Source organism: Eulemur rufifrons, chromosome 6 (genome assembly GCF_041146395.1).
Source record: "Eulemur rufifrons isolate Redbay chromosome 6, OSU_ERuf_1, whole genome shotgun sequence".
Classification (NCBI taxonomy): domain Eukaryota; kingdom Metazoa; phylum Chordata; class Mammalia; order Primates; family Lemuridae; genus Eulemur; species Eulemur rufifrons.
This window is the reverse complement of record NC_090988.1, coordinates 5,903,487-5,930,087: the sequence shown is the minus strand read 5'-3', so window position 1 is coordinate 5,930,087 and position 26,601 is coordinate 5,903,487. Positions and strand designations below refer to the sequence as shown.

Genomic DNA, 26,601 nt, shown 5'->3' with positions numbered 1-26,601 from the left:
TTACATTTTTGTAAACCCTGTAATGTCTGGCTTAATAAAAGCAGCTGGATTCTCATCTCTGTTTCTGCCTGCAATCTGTCTTGACGTCATACACCATGGGACCTTGGAAAACGCCAATTTGCATGTGTTAGAAAGACAGTGTGGAAGGTAAATGACATCTTGATTATTATTATAAACATAGTACTCAGTTTGAGGACCCCCGAGGGCTCCCAAATCACATTTTGAGAACTGCTGATTCATGACAAGGCACCTTAAAAAAATACGAAATGAAAAACAATAGAGAAAAATCAATGAAACCAAAAGTAGATTCCTTAAAAAGATCAACAAAATTAACAAACCTTTAGTTAAACAGACAAAGAAAGTAAAAAAGAAAATTCAAATTGCTAAAATCGGGGATGTAATAAGAGACCTAACTATCAGCATTACATTACAAAGGAATGCTAGGAACATTTTTATGCCAACAAAATAAGTAACCTAAATGAAATGAACAAATATTTAGAAAGACACAAACTACAGAAACTGATTCAAAAAGAAATAGAAAATCCAAATATACTTATAACAAATAAAGAAACTGAATTAGTAATCAAAAAAACCTCTCTCTCCCTCTCTCTCTCTCTCTCACACACACACACACACACACACCAAGGACCAGATAGTTTTACTAGAGAATTCTAACAAATATTAAAACAAAAATGAACACCAATCCTTCACAAACTCTTTCAACAAATAGAAGAGAAGAATACACTCTCAACCTCATAACATTAGGACAGCATTACTTTGATAGCAAAACCAGACAGACATCGCAAGAAAACAAAAGACCAATACACCTTATGAATATATATACCAAATTTCTCAAAAAAAAAAAAAAAAAAAAACAAGCAAATCAAACCCAGCAATATATAAAAAGGATTAAACACCATGTCTGAGATTTATCCCAGGATGAAAATGTTGATTTACCATATGAAAATCAATGTAAATTACAACATAGTAAACAAATAAAGGACAAAACCACATGATCCTCTTAAGAGATGCAGAAAAAGCATTTGCAAAATCCAATACCTTTTTATAATAAAAACTCTCAACAAACTTGGAATAGAAGAAAACTTGCTCACAATGATAAATGTCATCCTAAAAAATGCACAGCTAACACCATACTCAATGGTGAAAACCAAAAACTTTCACCTAAGTACAGAAAAAGATGAAGATGTTTACTCTTCACATTTCTATTCAACATTGTACTAGAGATACAGCTAGGGCAAATAGGCAAGTAAAAGAAATATTAAAATATTAGCAAAAGACATCCAGATTGGAAAGGAAGAAGTAAAACAATCTCTATTCACAGATGACTTGATCTTACATATAGAAAATCCTAAGGAATCCATAAAAAACTACTAGAGATAGTAACAAGTTTAGCAAAGTTACAGGATATAAGAGCAATAATAAAAAATTATTTGTAAAAATTAGCAATGAATAACTCAAAATGAAATTAAGAGAGCAATTTCATTTATAAGCATTAAAAAGAACAAAATACTTAGGACAAAATTCAAAGAGCAAGAGTTGTTCACTGAAAACTACAGAACATCACTGTAGCAAATCCTGGCAGATCAGCTGCAGCATTAGAGTCTCACAGGAGCGGGAACCCTACTGTAAACTGCACGCGAGGGATCTAGGTTGTGCTCCTTATGATAATCTAATGCCTGGTGATCTGAGGTGGAGCTGAGGCGGTGATGCTAGCACTGGGGAGCGGCTGCAAATACAGATTATCATTAGCAGAGAGGTTTGGCAGCACAATAAATGTAATGTGCTTGAATCATCCCGAAACCATCCCCACCCGAGTCTGTAGAAAAAACTGTCTTCCGTGAAACCAATCCCTGGTGCCAAAAAGGTTGGGGACTACTGGGTTAGAGGACTTAACACATTAAGATGGCAATATCCCCAAATTGATCTATAGATTGATCCCTATCAAATCCAAGATAGCTTTTTTCTTTTTGCAGAAATTCACAGCCGACCCTAAAATTCAAATGGAAATACAAGGGACCCAGAATAGCCAAACCAATTTTGAAAAAGAGCAAATATGAAGAATACACTTTTCCTGATTTCAAAACTTAACTACTGAAGGAAACCAGAATATGTCACCCCACATTATGCCTCTTTGATATAAAAATTATTTTTGAGCCGAAGGCAATTAAGAAGCGGCAATATGAGGAGAAGCTCTCTATCTCTTACCCCATTTCTGCAAAGAGGCAGGATATAAATTCTTCTTTACTGGAGATGACTCTAGACTTTTGTCAGCCAAGAGATGGCCAGAGGAATCTACAAACAAACCTCATTTCATTGTTTTCCTTCCACATACACATAGTTCCCAACTTTTGATGGTTCTACTTAAGATATTTTCGACTTTACAATGGTGACAATATGATCGATATGTATTCAAACCGCACTTTAAATTTTGACCTTTTCCTGGGCTAGCGATACACTGTAGGACACTCTCTCGTGATGCTGGCAGTGGCAGTGAGCCACAGTGCCCCACAAGCCACGCCATCATGAGTAAACAACCAATACTCTACAGTGTACTGTTGCCAGTGGTTTCTTAACATTGTTTTTGTGTTTTCGCATCCCATTATGTCTACAAAATGCTTCAAACATTCTGTGGGACTAGTGTGCTTTCAGCTGCATGTGTTAATCGTGAGAACCCATACAACCATTCTGTTTTTCACTCTCAGTATTCAATAAATTACATGAGATAGTAAATACTTTATTATAAAGTAGACTTTGTGTTTGATGATTTTGCCCAACTGTAGGTTAACATCAGTGTTGTGAGAACATTTAAGGCAGGCTAGGTTAAGCTATGATGTTCAGTAGGTTAGCTGTATTAATTGCATTTTCAACTTATAATATTTTCAACTTAACGATGAGTTTAATCCCATTGTAAGTCAGGGAGCACCGATATTTACCTTCCTTTAGTTTCCCAACCTGGAAGCCTAAAACTGCTTTCCTTTGTCCTGTTATTTCTCTACAAATTTACTGTTCTTTGTTGAAGATGTTATATAAGGGGACTTTTAAGCCACCGCTTTGAGTTCCTTTGCCTTAGGTTTTTCCTGCATGATGGGCATTGAACGCATTAATGAACCTGTTTGTTTTTCTTCTTTCTCTCATTAATCTTTCTTTTGTTACAGGGGTCTGTTCCAACTAAGAACTCATGAGGGTTGAAGAAAAAGTAACTTTTCCTTTACCACACTATAATGCAACAGCAATCAACACAGTGTGGTACTAGCATACAGACAGACATACAGATCAGTGGAATAAAACTGAGAGTAGAGAAATAAACCCATAAGCTCATACAAATAAGGCAATAGATTTTCTACAAGGGTGCCGAGACCATTCAAAAGTAAAGGAATAGTCTTTCAAACGAATGGTGCTATGTCAAGTAGATATTCACATGTGAGTAAGATGGACCCTACACACACCATATATAAAAATTAACTCAAAATTGATCAGAGACTTAAATAAATATAAGAGGTAAAACTATAAAATTCTTATAGGAAAACACAGGGGCAAATCTTTGTGATCTTTAATTAGGCAATGGTTTCTTAGCTATGACAGCAAAATCATAAGTAAAAAAAAGATAAATTGGACTTCATCAAAATTAAAATGTTTTTTTGCCTCAATGAACATAATTAAGAAAGTGAAAAAATAACCCACAGAAATGGGGAAAAATATTTGAAAATCATTTATCTGATAAAGGATTTGGATTCAAAATATAAAAAGAACTCTTACAACTAAAAAATGAAAAGACACATAACCCAATTAAAAAACGGGCAAAGGACTTGAATTTGTGTATCTTTCCCCAAAGATATACAAATAGCCAATAAGCACATGAACATCTGCTCAACATAGTCATTAGGGAAATGTAAATCAAGACCGCACTGAGATACCACTTCATACGCACCAGGATGTTTAAAATGAAAAAGACTAAAAAGTGTTGGTAAGAATATGGAGAAACAGAACTGTCATACATTCCCTGTAAGATTGTAAAATGGTGTGGCCACTTTGGAAAAGAGTTTGGTAGTTCCTCAAAATGTTAAACACAGAGTTACCACATTGCTCAGCAGTTCTACTCCCAGGTATATATGCAAAAGGAATGAAAACATATGTCCACACAAAAACTTGTACAAGAATGTTCATAGCAGCATTATTCATAATACACAAAAAGTAGAAATTACTCACATGTCTATCAATTAATGAATGGATAAAACAAAATGTGGTATCCTTAGAGTAATATTCCACCATAAAAAGGAATGAAGTACTGATACCTGCCACAACAGGAATGAACTTTGAAAACATCATGCTAAGTGGAAGAAGCCAGACAGAAAAAACCCACATACTGTATGATTCCATTTATGTGGAATGCCCAGGATAGGCAATTCTACAGGGACAGAAAGCAAGGAGGAAGTGGGAAATGAAGAATGACTGCCAACGGGTACAGGGTTTCTTTTTCAGCTGCTAAAAATGTTCTGGAATTAAACTGCACAATCTTGTGCTTATACACTTTAAATGGTGAATTTTATAGTATGTGAACTATATATCAATTAAAAAAAGAAAGAAAGCACTTGGCACAGTGCATGGTATGTAGTAACTACCTAGATTTTTTAAGGTATAATTAATGCCAATAATACATGTTCTTTCAGTTTATGAAAAATAAAATGGGAACATGGACTCTAGATTTTCAAACTTTTCTAATTTTAAAGCATCATTAAATCAACACAATTTGATATTGCTTAGAAAAGAGTCAAGCTGTGCTACAGAAAAACGAAAAAAAAAATAAAAAAATAAAAAGGAAAGAGTCTGTGCAACAGCAAATCTGTAACCTATTAAGAGGAAGACTGGAGTCAACAAAAACATTCAGCATTTTTGCAGATTCAATTTTTCTACAAAATTTAAGGAATCTTGTTTCTTATCAATTCAGTTATTGCTCTGAATTTGAGTAACATATGCTAATGTCTAGCCTCACAAAGTTAATTCTATGCTGATCTTCTAGGCTAAATGGTAAGCAGTAATGATCCTCTTGGCACTTTACATCAACCTCAGCACCTGTCTCATAGCATTATGTATGTATGTGTGTACGTGTGTACGTATACATATATACACACACACATTTATACAAAAGTATTTATATATAGACACATTTGTCTCTTCCACTGCTCCTTAAGAGATGAAACTTAAGAAATTTATGTTTTATTAAAGTGTATATCTACAATGCCTAGAACAGATTAAGAAGGACCAGACAAATGTTTGTTCAATAAATAAAGCTAACTGTATAATTAATCCACATACATTAATATTTTCTCTTTCTCTCTCTTATGTCGCTTTAATCACTTCCCTAAAATGTTATTTCCACAGATTCTCACAACAGCCCTCTGTAAAAGACTGGGAAGGTGTTAGGATTGGAAAATGATAGGGAGTTTTATCGACTGCCATGCCCTGGGTCATGCAGCTATTTAATAATTGAGTTGGTACAAGTTGGTATAATTTCTGAAGAGAAATTATAAGCTAAATTCAGAAATGTCTTATTCAGTGGAAGCCTGGACACAATAGTCTCTACCATGTATTAGAATTGAATTCTGGGATGGCTCAGTCACAGTCAAGATGACGTGATGGCAACAGTGATGCAGAATGAATCAGGAACAAGACTGGGGACTGTTCACCATTCCCTCTTTTTTGCGATGACTTTTCCTCAAATGCAAATTTAATCTCTGCTCCACTTTCCCCAGTAACTGGTCCTTTTTTGGTCAGCAATCCCAAGAGCTCCCAACAATTGGCTTTAATAAGAAAATAAAACATTCTAATATTCTCTTAAATGTTATAGATACAGGGGGCACGATCAGTACATGTTAACTGGAATATGGCTTATTCTTTATCTTAAAATGGGATTTAGTGTAGTATAAGGATATCAATTAAAAATATAATAGAAATTCTCCCACTTTTAAGAAAAAAAAATCCAAGGTTTCTAGACTGTATTTACGGTTGTCTGAAATCCAATAGTATTACCTATCAGACAGTGAAAAAATCTGACATACCTCCAGATCCAACTGTTTCACCACCGCTGTCTATGTTGAGATCCCCTGAGGGTTCAGAAGGGTTAACTGTCTGCCTTTGATAGGACAAAGCTTAAAAATAAAAGAAAGAAGCATAGTCATTAAAGTAAAAATGTGTTATATTTTTATAACACATTATATATGTTATACATGTAATATATGTAATATATATGTATATGTTATGTTATATATGTAATAACATGAGTTATATATGTAATAACATAAGCATGGCATGTTACTAAGTTACATTATTGCTGAAATGAATTTCAACTTCTCTAATGACAAAAAAGTACAATATTAGAATAGGTAAGTATGAGAGTAGACAACATATTTCAAATATTCAGCAAATTTTTACAAGACAATTATTCAGTATTTGAAAATATATTGATCCATTACCTGATGAATTTCTCAGTAAGGTACCAGGGTGACTCTCTATTCCTGAAACTGCAGGACCTAAAAATAAGCAGATAGAAGAAAGGAAAGAAAGTCACAGTAGCATAAGCCCTAAGTAAATATCCACAGAAGGATCAAAATCAAGATAATTAGGCCTACGGACCAGACAGACAGATTCTAAATTGCTGATCATTGATAATGTTCTCCTTGAGTATGCACTCGAAATGGGTACTGGGTCCAATACAGCCAATGCCTGCCTACCAGTGCGAAGTAATAGTACAGGCAGCCCACAATCTCACCTGTAAACTAGGAACATTTGAAATACTTTAAAAGGGCCTTTCAAATGTATCAGGCTTGCATATTTAAAGTTATTTGACAAAAAAACATACTGAAAATAGTCTGAGGATAAAAATAGATCATATCAGATCTATTATTTTTGCCACAACAAAGACTGATTCCCTCACAGTCTATTTCTTGATGAATACAAGACCAGTTTCATTTCACAACAGTCACAACACTTACTGTTAATTAGGAGTTCCAGTATACTCTCTGATGCATTGGTAACAGTCAGTTCCAGACAATGTGCAAAGCTGGACAATGCCTTGCTGCGGACAGTAGGTGCCTTGTCTAAACAACGGTCAAACATAATTTCCTGCACCAAGAACTTATGCTTTAGGAACTTCTGATGCTCCAAAGAGACAGTGTCATCCGTCTGTCTTTCAGGCAGTTCTAACACAGCTAAGACCACATCAAGAGTAAAAACTCGGTGTGGGATCTGGTAAAGCAAAACCGTAAGAATCACCATCAGATAGGAATAAGAATCAGAGAAACTTTTTTCCTCATTCAGAATGACTGCCTTTAGAAGTTTGCAGAGCTAGGACCCAAGACTTTTTGCAGATAAATCTCGTACCTTGGAACTTCGTGAATATTTATAAAGCCAGGCAATGAATGTAGCATACTCCCTACAGGGAAGTTTACTGAGCAGCTGGGCCAGGGCCTGTGCTGCAGAGGTCCGATACTCTGATTTGTCTATGACCTGCAACACAAAAACAGACAAGCTGCCAAGGCAATACCCACCTGCAGGACAACTTAAACACGTCATAATACACGTTGAAAATTAGTGAGTGTAACTAGTTCAATGATTTTTAAATATTAGGTAAATGACTAATAAATTTTAGGTTTTAGACCCTTTTGAAAATTAACCTGTAAGAAATCTATAAACTCTCTCCCCAGAAAAATGCACATACAAGTTTAGCATACAATTTCAGAGTTTATGGACTCATAGTGTCTATCCGTCTCAAATTAAGAATCATTTGTCTAAATGGTTATGAAAATTTAAGAGATAATTATGGAAATTGAATACAGACTGGATAGTTGTTAAAATTAAAGAATTACTGTATAATTTCTTTAGGTGTGTTACTATTTTGTGACTATTGTTTTTCCTGGGTTTTTATCCTTTAGAGATACATACTAAAATATCATGTATGAAAGGATATGATGGAATTTGCTTCAAAAAAACAATCTACCATTCCTTCCAGATGACCCAGAAAAAAAAAAATCCCGTGTATACACATGTTAGAGGGAGTGACAGGGATGTAAATGGCACAGACCTGTGAAATGGCACAGGTGACGGATATGTAGTGGTTCACCACCCTCTTCTCGTTTCTGTGTATGTTTGACATTTTCCAAAATAAAAACTAATTTTTTATAGAACCCTTTGTCTAGGGGAACATCTAGTGAATATTTAAATAAGACTACTTTTAGTAATGATACAGACTCATTCCCAAGAACACGCACACACACAAACACACATTCATCTTTACACGTCACACACTTCTGTGTTGTTATTACTGAAGTAAATGGTACCTTGGCACAGATGTGCTGCAGCAAGACACGGAGGACTGGGAAAACGCTCTCCCTCAGTTCATCCACAAGTGAGCTATTTAAAAGAAAAAACATATCCACCATTTACAATACAGTGAGTGACTCTGTCCTCCAAAACCACTACTCTTATACTTAGAATGCAAATATTAAAAACTACCCCCATATTGTAAGAGTTGTCTCAGTAGCATGAAGAGCAAAGACATAACACATCATAGTCGAAAACTAAGTGCTTCCTATGCATAGTTTTGAGAGCTGTTGCTGAGTAGATGAGTCCTCAGGGAAAAGCAGAAATGTAATCTTCATATGACTCTTGACTACTTACTAAATTTCATATTAAGATGTAAAATACTGATATATTCTTTTGGGGTAAATATAAAAATTGACTAAGACACAGTACCGCCTCATAATAGCTCAGTGAAATGCTGCTACTTTAATGTATTTGTAAGATTACTTCTCCAAACTTTATCACAAGAAGAAATTACTACAATGCCCAGACTTAATCCATTTTTGGCACTAAGTTTATCTGTACCATTATACAAACATTATTGCAATTGGTGATATGAACTCTTGTGAAAAAACCAAAGCAACAGTGTTTCCACTTGAAACACCTTAGTTATTTAATGTTTAAAAAATCCCTAGTAAGACACTTTTGCTCAGTGACAAGACGACATCATCCATATCCCAAGTCTCGAACTATACTACATATTGTGCATACCTGCAGGTATGTACACACTTACCACTTCTCTGCACCACTTCCAAACTGCATGCCAAATATTCAGTAAAGGAGGGAAATAAAAACCGATGACACAGCCAACATGTCTTTGCTAATAAAGCTAAGACATGAGACTTTTTAAGTGAAGAGGAGTGACTCATGAGGGAAAAAGTGGTCTATCAATTATTGCTAAAGAAGTAAAAAAGCAACTTAATTCTTCCCTTCAGGAAGTATTTTCTGTAGGGGGAGAGGAACAGAAAAGTCAGAAGAAACAAGGAAAAAGTTGCAAAGAACAAATGCAAAGAGACGTAGAGCAGAGAGAAACAAAAAGAGAAAGAAGAGGCAGATGTGCTGCAGTGGTAAACACTAAAGCAGACAATGATGGAGAAAAGGATAGGCAATTGTCCTCTCAGAGGATGACCTCCCGGGCTGGATGCAATTACGCTGGAGGCTGGCTCTGGCCCCCGCACTGCAGATTCCTTACTTCTTTAACAATGCCCCACTCGGGGACAACCAACAGTGATGCAGACCACATGAACCCGATTAGCTATGAAGTGCCTTATTTTGGCCCCCCAAGCCACCATCAGGCCAGGAATTCTAATTCTGTAAGTGTCAGAAATCTTGGTTAGTGCAGGGCACAGATGACTGAGAAAGAGATGAAGAGAGTGAAAATTCAAGGTGTGTATGCTTCACCTGATAAACTGGACTGCCTGGTTTCTCTGATTGATGACTTGGGAAGTAATAGTAAGGGGAGTGCGATGGGATCCTTCACCTGCTTCTAACATTAATATTACATTGAGCATTTGATGGAAAACATAACTGATAACCTAGAAGAGAAAAGAAAATTCAATTTAAAGCCTGATAGAGAACCCAAAGGACTTAAACATAGTGACATAGACTTTAGGAAACCATTTCAAGCTATCTGAAGGTAAGCCAGGCTAGTATAATTGCTGGCTGAACACTAGGGATGTATTTCTTAGACAATTATCAGGTATTTGATAAATGTATTATACAATGTAAACAGTGTGAAAGAATCACTGATAATGACAAGAACATCATGTAGTTTCTCTCCCCACCTGCCGCATATTACAAGTCAGAATTTAGGGCAATTTGTTGTCATATTTATAAATAGCACAGAATGCTACTAATATTCCCGTATTAGAAAAGGGGGAAGCTGGCTGGGCTCGGTGGCTCACACCTGGAATCCTAGCACTTTGGGAGGCTGAGGTGGGAGGATTGCTTGAGGTCAGGAGTTTGAGACCAGCCTGAGCAACACAGCGAGACTCTGTCTCTACAAAAAAATAGAAAAATTAGCTGAGTGTGGTGGCGCATGCCTATAGTCCCAGCTACTTGGGAGGCTGAGGCAGGAGGATCGCTTGAGCCCAGGAGTTTGAGGTTGCAGTGAAAGTTATGACGATGCCACCGCATGTTCGCCCAGGCAACAGAGACACTGTTTCAAAAAAAAAGGGGGTGGGAGGTGGGGAAGGATAGCTTACACTGTATTTTACGAGCAGTTAACAAAGCATCTTTCAATATATTATCTCATATAGTCAACTGATTAATTCCTTCATCCAGTAAATAAAACATTTGCTGAAAAACAAGTATGTGGTAGGTATTGCATTAAGTACTTTCATATATACAGCTAGATTTTACTATATTTAATTTGAAACCTCATAACAACTCCATGAGGACATGACTAATTTCCATTTTATAGATAAATAAAAAAACTCCAAAGGTGGGCTGTCCAAGGATAAATAATTAAAGATTTCGCTAAAACCATCATTGCCTAACATCAAGTCAATACTTTTACAATTAAAAAAACACATCTTTAGAGACACAGTAGACCTAAAAGGATAAATTTTCCCATTTATTTTATCTTTTAAAATGTTAAAAAAAGGGCATAGAAATTAAAAGCATTACTGTGAATTCTATAACATTCATATTTCAAGCACACAGAAATCAGAAAGACATAGAACATACAATATTGAATGTCTTCTAAACAACAGGCATTGTGCTTGGCATCTGACATGCTTAATTTCACCTAATTCTGTGACAAATATATGAGGAAGGTAAAACTTTTGTTCTTTTTGTCCAGATGTGAAATCTGACACTTTTGCCAGTTCTTATAACTCATAAAAGGACACATGGCTAGTAAGTAGCAAAGTGAGAATTTGAACACAGATGTGCAGAACCCCAAATATCCCCAAACCTTCTTCTTCTTTTTTTTTTTTGGAGACAGAGTCTCACTCTGTTGCCTGGGCTAGAGTACCAGGGTGTCAGCCTAGCTTACAGCAACCTCAAACTCCTAGGCTCAAGCAATCCTCCTGCCTCAGCCTCCCAAGTAGCTGGGACTATAGGCAGGCGCCACCGTGCTTGGCTAACTTTTTCTATATATTTTCAGTTATCCTGCTAATTTCTACTTTTTTAGTTGAGAGAGGGTCTCGCTCTTGCTCAGGATGGTCCCGAACTCCTGAGCTCAAACGATCTGCCCGCCTTGGCCTCCCAGAGTGTTAGGATTACAGGCATGAGCCACCGCGCCGAGCCCCCAAATCTTCTTCTTAACCAGTACGTTATTACCTCTGCAAATTAACTGTATCACAGCCACCAAAAGCCACATGACCTTGTTCACGACAGTTTTTGCAAAGTGTCATTGTTTTATTAATGACAATTAAGTTTAGCACCACCATGCATGAATAACCTTAATTCCAATGTTTATGGTAGTGATAACATCAAGGTATCATGGGGGAGGGGTGGGTAAAACCAAGATAACAATTCTAACCAGGAAGGAGAACCTATAAAATTCCTGTAAGATACCAACTAAAATAACATCAATACTAATAGAAATACTGAAGCACACATGAATTGAGACAAAGAGAAATTTGAAAATTCTATGACCATTCTTGTTTTCAAAACAATTTGATAAATATTTTTATGAAGGTAACTGTTCAGCTCATCTATTCCTCCTACCTTATTTACACCAGAACCGTTTTTTCCTGTCTGAAACCTAACAATAATTTGCTGTGGCCAACAAGTATTTTGATATAAATTTGGCAATGAAGAACTGACAGCAAATAGAAATAGTGATAAGTTTTGTCATATACAAATAATATAACGTCATGAAAACAACCCAGTAAGTTAAAATGGTGCTACGTCAAACGTTTTTTTGTTTTTTGAGATGGAGTCTTGCTCTGTTGCCCGGGTGAGTGCCGTGGTGTCATCACAGCTCACAGCAACCTCAAACTCCTGGGCTGAAGGGATCCACCTGCCTCAGCTTTCCAAGTAGCTGGGATTAGGGGCATGCGCCACCACACCTGCCTAATTTTTCTATTTTTAGTAGAAGGGGTCTTGCTCCTGTTCAGGCTGGTCTGGAACTCCTGACCTTAAGCAATCCTCCCACCTAGACCTCCCAGAGTGCTAGGATTACAGCCACTGCCCCAGGCCATCAAATGCTTTTAATGTCTTTCCATTGTATGGTTCGCCTGCTTTCAACTCAGCTAGTAACTAAATTAGATTCTTATCTCTTTTACCTTATCTCCTTCGCCATGAATTGGGGAGCACAGCAAATACAACCCATGATAGGCCAGTTCTGGTATGTATTTTGCTTGGTTAAGATCTCTAAAGAAAAAAGGCAAAACATTAGTTAATGGATATAATTTTACTGGGAATATTTCTTATCCCTAGAAGCCATATTTAGATGAATAAATTCTACCGGTGTGCCAATTAGGATAAAATGGCATTTATATTTCTCCTGGAGCAAAAATTATTATACTATATTAAAATTGTAGCACTGGAAGATTTAATGGCTCACCTGATTTGTGTAATACGACATTCATGAAGAACTGGCTCAAAATTAGTTAAAGTAACAAAGACCTGGAAAACAGATACCAAGAAAAGGCCTGATTTTTTGTACTCATTAAGTATTAGCCATGGTCTATCCCTTTTGAAGTTGCCCTAAGGTTCTTGGAATTTTCACTTACCTCTATACAATTCTGTACACATTGTGGCTTCTCTTTCAGAGAAAACTTGGGCAGAAGCCTTAAGAAATTCTTTAAAACATGAAAGATGGCATTTCGAATTTGAGAAAGGTCCCGGGCAGAAAAATAAATATTTTCTTCATCCTCTTGTTCTATAATTTCATCCATCTAGATTATGAAGAAATGCATAGGTGACTGTGTAATAATGCCCAGCACTTTGTCCCACAGTTTTCAATTTACCCAAACCAAGTCCAGTTAAACTCCAGGTAGTAGGTGACGCTGAGGTGACATGACTCTGACCAGGTTGCTTGACTGTTCCAGGTCTCCATGGTCACAATGGTAAATCACTGGGCTAGATGGCCACTATAGTAGTTTCTAGCTTTGTGTTTTTTTGTCAGTTATAATTCCTGTGTTTCTTAGAAGTTTTGATGTCAATGAACCTCTACCATCCTACCTTGTCACACAAGAATTTAGAATTAATGCTATTCTATTCCACTCTTAAGGACATGAGCCTTCAGGATACTTCGACCACCCCCTGTAATGACAATAAGATAACGTGGCAAATACAACAGTTAGAATGTTGTCACGCACACCCGGGAACAGTCTGGGGAGAGACAATCAGGACACTGGAAAGATGGCAAGGAAGAAATGTGCCCTTAGAAGTATACAGAGCCCAAGAGGCAACTTAAAGTAGTACTGAATAGCTGATGATAGTTCAGGACTTTTTGGTTATAATCATGATGCCTGAAGTCACATTTAAAAATGAATCCTTAAATAAATAAAATCATGTGTTTGTATAGATATGTTTCATTATTCAATTTACTACTTACCTCAATATCTTCTTTCCTGGGTGGCTTTCCTCTTTTTCTATGCCTCCTTGGATTAGCCTGAGAGCTCATAGGCTGTTCTTTCTTTCTTTTCCGATTCAAATTAGATTCCTGAGGCCAGCTCTTCTTTAGAGTTTGAATGCATTTGTCAAACATCACTGGGTGGAATACTTGGTTGGCTACACTGCCTGTTCATAAAGAATAAAGAGTAAACAGGCTAGATTTCATCATCTTGAAATATGTCTTTAACAACAGATGAAAAGTTAAAAAGCATAATACAGGCTTTTCACTAACTTGGAATAACAATGAACCTTTTACAAAAGAGTACCGTTGTCAACTTCAGTCTTAGTAGAGGAACAATAGTGCTGAATTGGAAATAAATAACAAGGTTTCCACATCTGGTCATGATAAAGTAACTGGTTTTACACTGGTTCTCTTGCTGTAAACAACTGTAAAATTGGATGAAAATTTATAAAATAACCAATTTTAAGACACTGGGTACCAGGCAGCATAAGGAATGCAATCTCTGAGAACAGAAGGTAAACCCTAAAATTGCCTCAGTTTTGTATTCAGAGGCAATTTCTGGACAACAGCAGAGAAATGGTGGATCTAAGCAGATTACAATGGTCTTATTAAGTTGAAAAATCAGAGTCAGAAAGATGGGGTAGATGAAATTTATAGAACAGAATACTGGAGTAGAGGAAGCTGCATAGAAAAAGAGCTCCAGAAATCTGCACAGAGCTGAATAGAAGCTATGCACGTATGGGGCAAAATTCCATCGCAGAGGGCAAAAAAAAATTTCTAAGGAGCTAGAAGGTGAATTATGTTCACAATTCACAGAGGGCTCAGAAACATTTGAGACGTTAAACACCTAGAACATTCAGTAGAGACCTAAGAAGAAAGGTACCTTAATAGCAGGGCTAAACTGCATATACAGTAAAGGCTACTTTATATCTGCCCTAACAAAGTTTTAAAAGAAGCCTCAAAGGATCAGTGGCTGCCTATCAAAACATACTTCAACACTAAAGGAAAACAACAAAATTCAGATACTCAATAACCTAACATATGTCCAATATGTTAGGATCCAATAAAAAAAAAAAATTACTGGGCGTGCCCAGTAATGGAAATGTGTCGCCTAATGATAAAAAGAAAAATCAGCCAATAGAAACAGTCCAAGAAACGACAGAGGTATGGAACTAGCTGACAACAACCTTAAAACAGATAGTATAAATAAGCTCAAGAATTAAAAGTAAATATTAGCATAATAAGGACAGAAATGAAAAAAATTTTAAAAGAACCAAATGGAACTTCCTTGATCTGAAAGAGAACCATTCACTAGATGGGCTTAATAGTGGATTGGACATTACAGAGACAAAGATAAGCAAACTTAAAGATGTAACAGAAGCACAGGAACCAAAAAAATTAATAAAGATTTAATGACTTATGGGAGACTATCATGCTGTCAAAGATAGGAGTAACTGGAGTCCCAGTAAAAAGGGAAATGAAGAAAACATTTAAAGAAGTAACTTAAAAATTTCCAAATTTGTTGAAAACTACAAATCCACAGATCCAAGAAGCTCAATGAACCCAACCATGATAAATACAAAAGAAATCACAACAAAGCATAGATAATCTAATAAAAAAAAAACACAAATCAATCTAGAATTCTATATTAGGCAAAAACATTCTTGAGGTGAAATAAAGACATTTCATACAATCAAACCCCAAGAAAGCTGATGGCTGGCAGATTTGCATCACAAGAAATGTTCAAAAAAATTTTTTCTGGCTAAAGGAAAACTATAATGAGATGAAATCTTTTAAATATAAAAGACGATTTTTTTGTTTTTTAAAAAAATTCTATAAAAGATAAAGGAGAAATGTTAAGAATGAATTATATGGTTTATAACATGTAGAACTAAAATATATAACTATGCACAAAGAATAGGAGGGGAGGCTGAGCATGGTGGCTCATGCCTGTAATCCTAGCACTCTGGGAGTCCACAGCAGGAGGATCACTTGAGGTCAGGAGTTTAAGACCAGCCTGGGCAAGAGTGAGACCCTGTCTCTACTAAAAATAGAAAAAAATTAGCTGGACAACTAAAAATAGAAAAAAATTGGCTGGGCGTGGTGGCATGTGCCTGTAGTCCCAGCTCCTTGGGAGGCTGAGGCAGGAGGATCACTTGAGCCCAGGAGTTTAAGGTTGCTCTGAGCTAGGCTGACGCCACAGCACTCTAGCCCAGGCAACAGAGCAAGACTCTATCTCAAAAAAAAAAAAAAAAAAGGAGTGGAGAAAGCAAAATATACAAATATACTGTGTTAAGGTTCTTACACAAAGGTATACACAAAGCCAGAACTTTAAACATACATATACATGCAAAGATGTACAGCTCATAAGCCAAAAGAGGAGACAACATGGGATATTAGAAAAGCACTCAATCCAAAATAAGGTGGAAAGAGGAGAAAATGGAACCAAAAACAGTTAAAAAAAAAAAATCCAAAGATGGCAGAAACCTAACCATATTGATAATTACATTAAATGTTAGTATTTAAACAGTTTAAACATTCTAATATAAAGGCAAATGTCAGAATGGATAAAAAGCATGACCAAATGATAGGCAGTCTACAAGAAACTCTTTAAATGTGAACAGATAGGTTACAAATAAATGCATGAGAAATGATGTGCCAACCAAGGACAAACCATAAGATAACTGTAATGGCTACCTTATTATCACAGTAGACTTTAAGACAAGGAAAATAACCAGAAAAACAGGGCCATAACATAATACTAAAAGGATCAATCCATCAGGAAGACATAACAATCATAAATACATTTGTATCTGTCAGACTCTGACAGAATTGAAAGGAGAAATAGATAAACTGACAATTACACTTGGAGATTTCAACATTCCTCTCTCAGTAATTCACAGAACAAATAAATAGAATATCAGAAAGATTATAAAAGACTTGAACGACATTTGCAACCAACTTGACCTAATTGATATTTATAGAATACTAGATCCAACAAAGGCAGGATACATATTCTGGTCAAGCACAAATAGAAGATTCACCAAGTCAAACTCTGTGCAGGGGTATTAAAAATAAAGTCAATAATTTAAAAGTATTGTGATCATACAAAGTATGTACTCTGATCCCAACACAACTAAAATAGAAATCAATTACAATAAGATTTCAGGAAAGTCCTTAAGTATTTGAAAATTAAACTCAATGTACTAACCAATTCAGGTGTAAGAAGAATCACAAAAAAATTTAGAAAATCACTTTGACCTGAATGATAAAGAAAATATATCAAAATTTGTGGGATATAGATAAAGCAGTATTTGGAGAGAAATTTATAGCATTAAATACTTAACATTAGAAACAAAGAAAAGTATGTGAGAACAAGGATCTAAGCATCCACCTTAAAAAGTCAGGATAAGAAAAAGAAGAAAGTCAGAATAAGAACAAATTAAACCTAAAGTAAGAAGGAAGGAAATAACAGCCATAACACCAGAAATCAATGAAACAAGAAATGGACAAACAATAGAGTATAATCAATGATATCAAAAGTGGGTTCTTCAAAATGATCAATAAGATTAATAAGCCTCTATCTAGACTGATCAAGAAAAAACAAAGAAATATAAATCACCAGCATCAGGCATAAAAGAGATGATATCACTACAGATTCTACAAACGTAAATTTATTAAAAAAAAAAAAAAAATTCCAGGCCTAAATGGTTTCACTAGTGGATTCTACCAAAAACCTAAGAAAAAAAAGAAAACCAATTTTTCACAAACTCTTTCAAAATACAGAAGAGGAAGGAACACTACACATACATAACTCATTCAATGGACTGATATTACCCAGATGCAAAACCAGACAGACACCTCAAAAAAAGAATATCCCGTATGAATACAGACATAAAAATCTTCAACAAAATATTAGCAAACTAAATCTGACAAGATATAAAAAGGATTATAGACCATGACCAAGGTCATGCAAAATTGTTTGAATACATAAAAATTAACCAATGTGATATACTATATTATTAGAATAAAAAGCAAAACCACATGATCACCTCACAGATGCAGAAAAGCAAATGACAAAATCCAATACCCTTTCATAAAACACTCAACAAACTAGGGATAAAAGGCCATCCTTAAAAAACCCACAGGCAATATCATACTTAAAGGCAAGAGACTGGATGCTTTCCCCTTAAGATTAGCAACAAGACGAGGATGCCCACTCTCTATTGCTATTAAACATTGTACTGGAGGTTCTAGCCAGGGCAATCAGGCAAGAAAAAGAAAGAAAAGGTATCCAGACCGAGAGGAAGAAGTAAAACTATTGACAAAGGACATGATCTCATATAAAGAAAATCCTGTTAGAACCAATAAATGAGTTCAGCAAGATTGCAGGATATAAGATCAACAATCAAAAATCAATTGTACTTCTATAATATATACTACCAATAAACAACCTGAAAATGAAATTAAGAAAACAATGTCATTTACAATAGCATCAGAAAGAATAAAATACTTAAGAATAAATTTTAAAAAGGAAGTATAAGAATTGTACACTCAAAATTGTAAAACATTATTGAAACAAATTAAAGATGACCTAAAATAAATGGAAGATACCCTGCAGTCATGGATTGGAAGACCTAATGTTGTCAGGATGACATCCAAACTGATGTACAGATTCAATGCAAACCCTGTCAAAACTCCAGCTGCCTTTTTTTTGTAGAAATTTACACGTAGATCCTAAAATTCACATGGAAATGCCCAGAATAGGCAAAGCAATCTTTAAAAAAAAAAAAAAAGGACATACTGTGATTGAATATTATGTATCAACAGCATCCCAACCATAATCCAGAAACATTTAAAAATAGAAGGTAATTGCCAAGAATATGGCTTGTGGTCCGCACCTAACAGCTATCTCTTTGCTCTGGCATAAATCTCAACCTTAATCAGAAGGAAATGCATCTGGCAAGGGAAGAGAAGAGTGAAACTGGGTTTCTAAAACCACTGCTTTTCGGAGAGAGAACCCAGTGATAACTGAGATATTGCTTAGCAACAAAGTTCTTTAGGAACTTACTTCAAAAGTCTTTATGAGAGCATTAACAATAGCATAATTGAGGGTTTTAAGGCTTTAAATACCTTTTTGCCTGTTCCCAAATCATATGGAATAAATTCTTAGCATTAATTACATATGCATTTATGTAAACAATGACAAACAGCAAGCTGAAAATTTTGTGATTTTTCTTTTACATATGAATTTTGAGTTCTCCAGCTCAATCTCGATGTTCTACTCGATCTTGCCTTGGGTTTGGGGAAGAGAGAATGGACTTCTTCATTCCCCTAGGAGGAACAGGAGACTTAAGTGCTCTGACAATACAGAAGTAAAACAGTGCTCATAGACTCCCTGGTGCTTTTGTTCATCAAAAATTACCAGCTACTCTCGTGCTCTCTTGATTAGAATGGTTTTAACCTATATTTCAACACCCACACAGGAAAGAGATAACACAATGACTCCCCACGGCAATTTTTCTCAGTTTGGAGAGGAAGTCAGAAAGAGAAAGGGCACTATCAGAATGTTATGTTTGGGTGGGGGAGGGTGGGAGTGATGCTATTGCAATCCCTCTTGGATTATTTGTATTAGGTTATAGACAGCATAATTTCAGAAGACAAACACATGTAAAGAAAAAAGGGAAAGAAACTTTTCAAACACCTATAACATGCTATGTACCTCACAGACATGCTCACTTAATCCTCAGAATAATTCTATGACATGGGTTATCACTGCTCCATTTTATAACTGAAGAAACAAAGTATAAGAATTGAAAATAATGTGGAAAGAAAAAACGACAAAAGATTTGTCCCATCACATCAAGTATACATACCTGGCACTTCTAATAGCAAAAAGTAAAGCCCAGCAGCATGAAGGCCATATTCTCGATATTGCACACTGACATTTTTTTTATGAACTATTTGAACAAAGTGATAGAATAATGCCACCAGCGTACTGTGGGAAATACTGTTCTCAATGAAGAAGGTCCAAATATTCTATAGGGAGAGGGCAAATCATAAAAGCCAATAATTAGAAAAATCTCCTCCTATTTGAATTTTATAAGTACTTTATTGCCTTACAAAAAAAAGAATAGACCAGTCTGGCTCTTAATGATAAATGCACCATCTTTAGAGAGACTGAAAACATCAAAATTAAGTCTATTATTTTTCAAAATTACAAAGATAAATAAGTATACAAGAAATTTAAGTAATTTTTTAAAAAGAATTTTTTCGTAAGTTTGAAGCATGTACACTTCTGAAATTATTATAGCTCAAAACTACACTAAGACTTTTGGGACACCATATATTAGTGACCCCTCAGAGAAGTTACTTCTCCATCTAGGTTAAATGTACCCAAATCCATTTATCACTAATTATTAACTAAGGAAATCAGAACAATTTATTTAAATATAGATGTTCTGAGAGCAGGAAAGGAAACACCTGCAGCTTCTCCCTCAATACATTTCATAAGTAGCCTAGGTGAGAAAGGAGATAAACCCTAGAATAGAAACCATAATTTTATTAATTTTATCATTGCCCCATGCTTTCTCCTTTTAAACACTTGAAGAGGAAATGGTTTATTGTAATAAACTAAACACAGCAGAAACTAAATATGTTTATCCATGAGTACTGTATCTTAAATAAAACAAAGGTCCAATACATTTAAACAATTGGCTCTTGTACTTCCTGCTTCCTGGAAAAGGCAGGGGAAGTGGTAGCCAATGCTTCAGATTAGCCCCACTGCTTAGCACATGCCACCTTAGAGAGAGACCATCGAAAGTCCTTTCTTCGGTCTCCTTTCCTTCACTAGGAAACTTCTGGAAGAAATCACCTCCTACCATCACAGTATCACATCTTCATTCCTAATACCATCTGCACCTCCATGCTCTTCACCTCGGAGGTCACCCTGGACCTGTTCAGTCACCTGGGCTCTGTGATCCCACAGCTGTGGTCAGGTCTTGGTACCAGTGATCACTCTCTCCCTGCCTTCTGACTGCTCCTCCTCAGGCCTCTTTCAACCAGCTCTGTTTCTGTTCTGTCCTCTTCTCTCCCCAGCTGATCTCATGAGTCGCTCCCTTCTGACATCCACCTTGATTTGCAGGAGTCTTCTCTCTCTCCTGATCTTCCAACCCTTATTTCTACCTACCTATCATGCCTCCCAAAGATCTCCTAACAGAATCTCATATTCAAAAGTCTAAAACGAAACTCAATTTCCACTTGACCTTGCTCTTTTCCCCTTATTCCCCACCTTGGTCAACAACGTCATCATCTTCCTAGTTTCAGAAAGTTTCCTTTTCCTCTCACTCCCTATACCCAGTCAACTGAGCACTTTGCAGCATGTTGGAGCTATCTGAAAAGGGCTTCCTAGTTCACAAAGCCCTATTAATTCTATGTCAAAAAATGTCCCTAGTTTTTAGTCTTCCTTTCGAATTCCCAAAACCATAACTTCAGACCATGCTGTTGACACTCACAACACCCATATCACGATGTAAGTCTTCCAAAGGATCTCTCTTGTACATATTTTTCCTATTTCGGTCCATCTACAGTCAAGAACATTCGTCCTAAAACAGATCTGTTCACGTTACTTAGTCTATTGCTCACTGTAACTTCTTCCACACAGGGCTGATTGTGAGGATTAGATGAGTTCACATGTACATGACGCTTAGGACAGAGCCTCACAAACACCCTATTAAAAATGTTCCAACTCCACAGCTCACCCTCATTTAAAGCTCCCAGACCTATCTTCAGTCTACCTTACCATCTTATGTTCCACCCCACGTTTTAAGAATTCTGTGTGCCATTCATCCCACCCCACTCACGTTACCTCATTATTCCATGCATATTCCCATCATGTAGCTCCTTCACTAGGAACACCCTACAGCCCTAACTTCTGCTAGTCAACACCCTACCCATCTGTGAAGACTCACCACTAGCTACTTTCTTTCTGGAACCTTCCCCATCTTATCATGCTCCCTTTTCTATGGCCCTATTAGATGATATCCACCTCTCTTGGAGCATTTTTTTACAGTATGGTTCACAGAATATTTCCAGGCCCCCTTAGACTCAAGTGGCACTGTACTTGCCCCTACAGCTTCATGTGGTTGATGGACTCACTTCTGCCAGTGCTCAAGTGTCCACTCTTCTTCCCTGGGAAGGCCCTTGACTTAGGGAGAGGCTATGTATCTTAATCCTCACTTTGTCCACTAAGGTACTTAATGCAGTGCTTAGCATTACATTGAAGGAGTATTCAATTAGATGATTTAATTTTTTAACAGCTATGTGAAACTTGTAATTGAAATATTTTTTGTGAACTTAAATGTTTCAGAGATGCTAATATTTAAGTATTTTTTGCTCTGCCTCTCAGCCCTTTGTTTTTTTTTTTTAAAGTAATGATCTAAATATTAATAAGCATACTAGGTAGAACTCAATATTTAAAGGAACTCTTTGGATGAATCTGTTTGTAATTCAACTACTCAATTTACTCAATTTACTAATATCAGACTCTCTTAAAGTTAAGGTATGCTTGAATTGTTATTTGCATTTTCCTTGGACTTCTTTCCATTTTTGGTTTGTTTGGCTTTTTTGTTTTTGTCTTTGTATTTTTCCTTTAATTTGCTCTTATAAAAAAGTGGTCATGTCTTGGGAAAAAAACCAGACTAGTACCTTGAACCTTTTGGAAAGCTATTAGGATAGTCCAATAAATGAATGGTATTCTTTATGTTACTCATATGGGACTCCCTATAAATTATATACTAAAAAAGCTAAGCTTTAGATGATAATAATGATTTTCATCTCTCATTTTTAACACCTCAAGTTGGATAGCTTGATTTTTTTATTTTCTTACCTCCGTAGATCCATGTTCTTCAGTAGCAAAGGGGAAAAGGCTTTCATGGAGTTTTGTGAATGCACTCAATCCAGTCTCTATAATCTCTGACTCTATGCTGGGATCCAAAGGCTCAGTCTCTGTGAAATCCAGTTCCCACACTGTGTCTACCCATTCTAGGGGAAAAAACAATGCAATCAGTAAGTGCTCTATAACAAGTAAAAAACCAATCACCGTTAGACTCCAGGTACATTTAAGAGGAGAAAAGCTTATTAGTTCCAACTCACATTTAACTTATAATGTAGCATAATTAAAGGCAAGCAGAAAAGGTTAAGAGAATCTTTTTCTTTTAAATCATAACTGACAGCTGGCTATTTGGTTAACTATCTTCTAAAAATATCAAGAAATAAAACACATTTAAGATGTAACAATTTTGGGAAAGGACACTTCAAAACACTTAATGATCTGGCCTTCCCACACGTTCAATCTAGAGAACAGAGGTTAATCAGATTGCCTCAGATGCTCCTCTGTGAAATTCTCCTAATCAAGGTAATAAGCTCACATAAAGTGCACAGCACACTTTATTGGGCCCATGTTAAAAAACAGATATGATTTCTGTTTTTTACTGTTTTAAACTTCCCAAGAAGTTTAAACTTCTTGGGAAAAGCAAGCCAGATTCATACTCATAGAGATACTCAGTGACTTCATAATACACTGATGGGAAGAACGTATGGTGTAAGAAGGTCACATTAAAACAGCATCTAGCTAGATTCCTTCACAATCTCTCTTACCTTTAAACCTCATACTTTTCTCACAAACTATATTTAATGTTTTCACTATTATCTCCCCAAGCCTAAAATTAGGACTAGACGGAAACATGGGGACATCTCAAATTGTTAATGAGGTGCTCCTTCAAATTAATATTTTAAAAATATTTTTTCACTGTTGATTTAGAGAAGTTGGGCAGGGTATAAATAAAGACAAACAGAGTTGGGTGGCCTCAGCCTTTCTTTCGTGGCCCTGAGCATTATGTTGCACTCAGCAAATGAAAAGTCTTATAATTAACTAGGTCTATCCTCCTTAGAATACAATCTGCCTATCATCTTTTGTCACTTGAGCTTGGTCCTGTAGGAGGAAGTCTCTGTACCCCAAGCGGCTCTGCAGAGCATTCCTTCCAAAGATATGCAATATGCTGCCTTAAAGAAAATATGAAAAATACGATTGAATCTCTCCATATTTCCAGCAATGTTTAAAGCTCATTATATAGACTACAGCAGAAGTTTTCTCAGTCCTTATTTTGGCTTTGTCTACAATAGCTCCTTACTGTCAGTAGTATCAAATCAAATTTGGAAGACAGTAACTGGCCCTGATATCAGCCATTTGGTCATAGAAGTCTTCTGTGTTGATTGTTGAGTGAAAGCATAGGAAAAACTGAGTTTGGTTATTTTCTTTAATATTTTTACACTATTCAAAACAAATCCCTCACTACTTATTTTCTCAACTGTCAAAGACAGCTAATTTCTGCTCTACTACTTCACTTAGGATTGAAGAGGAGAAGAAATATATCATTTATTCACTCAAGAAACAATTTTGAGAAAATACTATGGGAAAGCCTCTATATGTTCTAGGAATACAGAGATGAATGCTACATGGTTCTCGTCCACAAAGATCTCACCATCTCACACTTAGAAAAACAAAAAAGCAACCTATGATAGAAGAAAGACCAGAGTTTTGATAAGAACAAGGTGAATATACTGACTTGATCGATCTCTTACGTGTAATTAGCCTCCTCTTCATCAATGAGAATACAGGATTGCTGTGAAAGATAATGTGTATAGAGAGCCTAACAATGTGCTGGCCACATAAAAGACACTCGCCGAATGATAGTATTTTCACAATGGATGAGTTGTTAAAATGGAAATAGATCTATAAAACATAAAATGCTAGAGAGCTTAACAGGAAATATTACTGGGGAAGGAGGTGGAGGGATAGAGATGGGTTAGGTGTTTTTTTCAGGTGGACTTGAATGTAGGTGTTTGCCAGGGAAAGAAAAGCAGAAAAGTGTACCCCAGAGAGTATAGCATAACCAAGTACAAAGGAAAAGAAAGTACAAAGTATTTAGAAATGAACAAAATATTTACAAAATAGAGTGTGAGTGTAGAGGGTGGGAATTAGTATGTATTTAGCAGTTACTATGTGCCAGGTACCAAGTTCATCTTCACAAAAACCTTGGGACATCGGTGTTATAATCCCATTTAACAGATAAGGAAAACTGAGGCTTAGTAAGGTTAAGCAACTTGCCCAGTAATACCTGGTTGCAATGTGGTAGAACCAAGAAACCCATCCACGTATTTCTAACTGCAACAGTTAATGCTCTTGGAAAAGCATACTGGACAGGATGGTGAAGCCTCTTTTTAAGGCATGCCAAGGATCTGGTCATTTATTTAGGAAATGCAAGGGAAACATTAAAGGTTTAAAGACTTGACAAATTTAAAGTTGTGTTTTCAAAAGTGGTCCTGCAGAGGTGTGGGGGATGAGGTGGCACAGTTAACGTCGGAAAGTAGCTAAGATACTCCCAAAGTTGCTCAGGTTATTGGCTATAATGAAGCCTGGGTCACAGCATTGGGAATGGAACGGGAGGACATGAGACACCTCTGAAGCCGGACAACGGGTGGTGCTGAGCACGAAAAGGGACGCAGGAATGCCATGACTCCCAGGTTGGTGGCCTGGCTGGTGCCATTAGGAGGCTCTGGGAATCCCAGTTTCATTCACGTGACGTTTGACGATGTCTGCGGGTCAGACATTCAGCTGAACCTATGAACATGAAGTTCAAGAAATAAGTTCGGCTGAAGAAAGAGATTTGCAATTTAAAGCCACCGGAATACATAAGAATACATATGTCCACGAAGATTTGCGGAATAAGAAGGCAAAGGCCGAGAAAACATGCACGAGCACTAGAAGAGACTGGCCAACATTAACTTTTTTTTTTAACGCTTACGTGACCGGGTTGACCCCCTACGGTAAATCCCGCTGGCCACTATCCTGGTATGGCACAGCCCTACGGACCCCAGGCCCGGCCGAGAGCCCTCACCCCACCTCCACCCGCACCCGCACTCCAGCCAGCCCCGGGCTAAGGTACAGTTAGGGATGCAGAGCACCCCAAGTCTGTACCCCGGGCCTCGTGGCTGAGTCTCCTCACCGAGGCTGAGATCCAACGGGCACCAGGGCTGCAGGCCGCTCCCAAGGCCCCGCAACGCCACCATGTTCCCCCAGGGCACCAGCTCGCCTCCGCGGACCTCAACTTTCAAAGCTCGCTCCCGCGCGCGCTCCGAGACGTTCCTGCGGACCAATCACAACGTGCAGAATTTCCCACAGACCAATCACCGTGCCGAATTGTTTTCATTCTATTAACCAATCAGCTGGGTCGTGCGCCACACGCGCAAAAAATGGGGCGGGCTGAGGACTAGGGGCTAAAAAAGGTTCGTCAGAGTGATTTTCTCAGCTTTCCCGTTAAAGTAAGAGCCAGGAACTAAGCTAAAGCCTAATAGCGTCTTTCCCGCCTTGTTTTTCTTAAATGGGAGGAAATGTAAAGAGTATCTGAGACAAGGTACTTCCTGTAATAACTGTCACCTTTGCCCCCGTCAGGCGACATTTCGCGTGCGGGTCACAGGGCTACCTTCACCCGTCACCACGCGAACGTTGTACATAACCGAATGTGGAAGGTAGCCCAACGTAGCTCGATACGGGAAAAGCAAACGAAAACATTCCAAGAAGACAGCTTCAGTTCTTTTGATTTCACGGGTTGTCTGGGCCCGGATTCTACCGG

At 36.9% G+C, this 26,601-nt stretch overlaps 1 protein-coding gene across 1 annotated transcript in view; it reads right to left on the bottom strand.

The window, feature by feature from the left end:
• NCAPD3 (non-SMC condensin II complex subunit D3) overlaps positions 1-26,432 on the bottom strand; it is a 70,993-nt gene extending 44,561 nt beyond the window's left edge. Inside the window, exons 1-14 of the mRNA XM_069468671.1 lie at positions 26,406-26,432; positions 25,975-26,114; positions 22,797-22,951; positions 19,786-19,948; positions 13,889-14,073; positions 13,062-13,226; positions 12,893-12,954; positions 12,612-12,699; positions 9,778-9,911; positions 8,355-8,427; positions 7,399-7,524; positions 7,011-7,263; positions 6,492-6,548; positions 6,078-6,167 (exon numbers count right to left, since the gene is read on the bottom strand). Coding sequence (XP_069324772.1) covers positions 6,078-6,167; positions 6,492-6,548; positions 7,011-7,263; positions 7,399-7,524; positions 8,355-8,427; positions 9,778-9,911; positions 12,612-12,699; positions 12,893-12,954; positions 13,062-13,226; positions 13,889-14,073; positions 19,786-19,948; positions 22,797-22,951; positions 25,975-26,038 — 1,615 coding nt within the window. The 5' untranslated portion in view covers positions 26,039-26,114; positions 26,406-26,432. The remainder of the gene's footprint in view (positions 1-6,077; positions 6,168-6,491; positions 6,549-7,010; positions 7,264-7,398; positions 7,525-8,354; positions 8,428-9,777; positions 9,912-12,611; positions 12,700-12,892; positions 12,955-13,061; positions 13,227-13,888; positions 14,074-19,785; positions 19,949-22,796; positions 22,952-25,974; positions 26,115-26,405) is intronic.
• Positions 26,433-26,601: the final 169 nt, after the last annotated feature.